Raw genomic sequence first — 2,959 nt, forward strand, 5'->3', positions numbered from 1 at the left:
GAGAGAGAGAGAGAGGAGAGAGAGAGAGAGAGAGGAGAGAGAGGAGAGAGAGGAGAGAGACAGATACTTCAATCAGTCAAAGTAATAAAAATTTGAAGATAACAGCTGCCTAGTGATGGTTACTCTCAGGGACTAAGTTTCAGTTGCTACATTTTGTTTCTCAATTTTCTCAGAACAAGACTTGGGAGAAGTAGGTCACAGTATCTGTTGAAGTTGCTTTTCTGTATATCTAAGATTTCCAGATGGCAAAGTGTGCAGGTATTGAATCTCCTTTCAGAATAGTGAGACAAGAAAACTAAGTAAGACAAGAATACACTTTATCTTGGGCTAGCTTTAGTCCTAGATAGCCGGTTCCTTGCTCACATCTATGTAACAAATTAGAACCTTTCAAAATTTATTAATTTAGTAGACTACCAGCTTCCACCAAACCCAAGGCTAAGTAAGAAAGTCAACAGACAGTCTCTGAGGCCTAGAGGAGAAATTCTCCCATCTTGCTGTAACTGCCTCTCTGATGTGTCCACCAATGTATTTTTAAATGCCTGGATTTGTAACTCTTTTTTTTTCTGTTACTACAAATTTTCTTGAAACTGCTTCTATATTGGAACATGGAACCTAGGATGGCCTAGCTCCGTGTTTCCTGGGGACATGCTCATTCAAATTTGGATCCATAATAAAGTATTTTGACCTCTTTGAGGTGAGAACTTTGTTTTTTGAGGGGGTTATTTTGTCTTTTGCATCAACACGAATAGCATGATGATGCTCCATTCACTTTTCCAAATAATTTTTCTCTGTGTGCTCCCCGTTGGGTCAGATCCTGATTTTTTTCTAAAGCACACCCTTACTACTAGCTTGCTTACACTCGAATAAGACAGCTCAGTCCTCCAGCCAGCATTTATTGAGCACTGTACAGAGGAGAGGGTGGAGCCGAGGGCTAAAGGAAGTAGAGTGTACTGATGGGGAGGCTGGGACACAGAAGTCACGCCTGTTTACCCAGGTGTGGGTGGATATAAAAGAACCTGTGTCTGGAGTCTTTATAGTAGGAACATTGCCAAAGCCAAAGTATACAGTTCCTATAAACACCAAAAGCAAATAAATAAAAACCCTCTTATTATATCAAAAGGAATTTCCTTTTCAAAACATTGTTTAAATAAGTAAGTTATTATTATGGCTGACGATGTTTTTTACAGTGCAGGCTGTCAAATTCAGGGTCTTGTACATGCTGTGCAAGCTTGCCAATTAGGGAAGGGTAACTGGACAGTGAGCTCCAGGATCCATGGACCACCAGCATGTGCCACCCTGCCAGCTTTTCATGTGGATGCTGGGCATCAAACTCAGGTCTTCATGGTCGCACACAAAACTCTACCCTATGAGCTGCCTCCCCAGCACCTGGAGCATCATTTTCTTCACGTCCAATAAGAACTCCTTCCATTTCATCTTCTCAGTTTATTTTCCCTACTCCTCTGAAAAGTGAAGTATGGAATATCTTAGATAGGGTTCCTATTGCTGCAGAGACACCATGAATGTGGTAACTTTTGTAAAGGAAAACATTTAATTGGTGGCTTGCAGTTTCAGAGGTTTAATCCATTATCATCATGGCAGGACATGGCGGCATGCCAGCAGACATGGAGCTGAGAGTGGAGATCCCACAGGCAACAGGAAGTGGTCTGACACACTGGGTGTGGCTCCAAGCCCACCTCCATAGTGACACACTTCCTCCAGCAAAGCCACACCTCCTAATAGTGCCAATTACATTCAAGCTGATGCAGAAAATGACCTGTGAAGGGAACGGATTTGTGTGAGCATCTTCTTTAAATTGTGGTCATAATGATAATTTAACATTGCCCAAAGGCTTTACATTATAACCTGTTTGTTGCCTCAGAGAGTTATGACAACAGAATAAATTTCTAAAGTAAAAATGATGCATGATAAAGTGAAGTGATTGTAGTAATGTTTTCAGCTGGGCAGCTTACTCTAGACTGATGTAAGATGAAAACAGTCAAGATTAAAGGCACCTTCTTCCCTTGGCCATCACTGTGTTCTCATCTGGTTGTTGTTATTTCTCAGATATAGTACAGGGAAGAGGAGATGACGGGGAGTCTATTTATGGACCAATATTTGAAGGTAGGTATCTTTCAAGTTTGGCTGTCATATAGCGACTGATTATCCAAATTTAAAAGGATTCAAATGAGACAATTTGTGATCATATCTAGCAGAAATAAAAGTTCAAAATGGTGTTATCCCTCAAACTGCAGATTTTTTTTTAAAGTGGAGCTTTGTCCTTACTTGATTAAAGACTGAGTGGTATTCTAAAACAAAACAAAACAAAACAAAATCCCTGGGATGGCAGATGTAATTCAGTTGGGCCGAGTGTTTGCTTGCCTAGCATGTATGAAACCCTGGGTTGGATCTCCCAGATCACCTCATGTCGTGGGTCGTGCTTGAAATCCCAGCACTGAGGAGGTAGAGAAAAGGTCATCAGAAGTTCAAAGCCATCTTTGATGCCAACTGGGCTATACGAGACATCTCAAGCAGCCAACCACTTGGGCTGGTCCACAGCAACTTTGTACACACATTTACTTGCGTATTTCCTTAGGATAAATTCCAAGGTATTAGTTAGTTCCTCTTGTTCTACCAGCTAGCAGGAATGCTATTAAAGATTTCAAGAGTCATGGCAAAATGCCAACAGAACCAGTTTGGAAAGGCTGTCCCTGATCAAAGATGTGGTAATTTGACCTCCATATAAAAATAGTAATTGCAGTTGGTGGGAACCAACATATATTTTAAACCCACAAGTTCATAATGATACTGCGTTGTAGTAATAGGGGCGGCGGGGCCCCAGCACCCCAGCCGCCTCCGGCTAGCTTTACCCGAAATAATTACACGGACACTGTATTCATTTAAACACTGCTTGACTCTTTAGCTCTAGCCCTTTTCTCGGCTAACTCTCGCACCTGGACTA

At 41.5% G+C, this 2,959-nt stretch overlaps 1 protein-coding gene across 3 annotated transcripts in view; it reads left to right on the forward strand.

The window, feature by feature from the left end:
• Positions 1-2,959, forward strand: part of Ppil6 (peptidylprolyl isomerase like 6) — a 24,046-nt gene that overhangs the window by 14,890 nt on the left and 6,197 nt on the right. For all 3 annotated transcript variants that reach the window (XM_005363597.2, XM_026787478.1, XM_026787479.1), the window contains one exon: positions 2,065-2,121. In XM_005363597.2, coding sequence (XP_005363654.1) covers positions 2,065-2,121 — 57 coding nt within the window. The remainder of the gene's footprint in view (positions 1-2,064; positions 2,122-2,959) is intronic.

Source organism: Microtus ochrogaster, linkage group LG9 (genome assembly GCF_000317375.1).
Source record: "Microtus ochrogaster isolate Prairie Vole_2 linkage group LG9, MicOch1.0, whole genome shotgun sequence".
NCBI classification, from domain to species: domain Eukaryota; kingdom Metazoa; phylum Chordata; class Mammalia; order Rodentia; family Cricetidae; genus Microtus; species Microtus ochrogaster.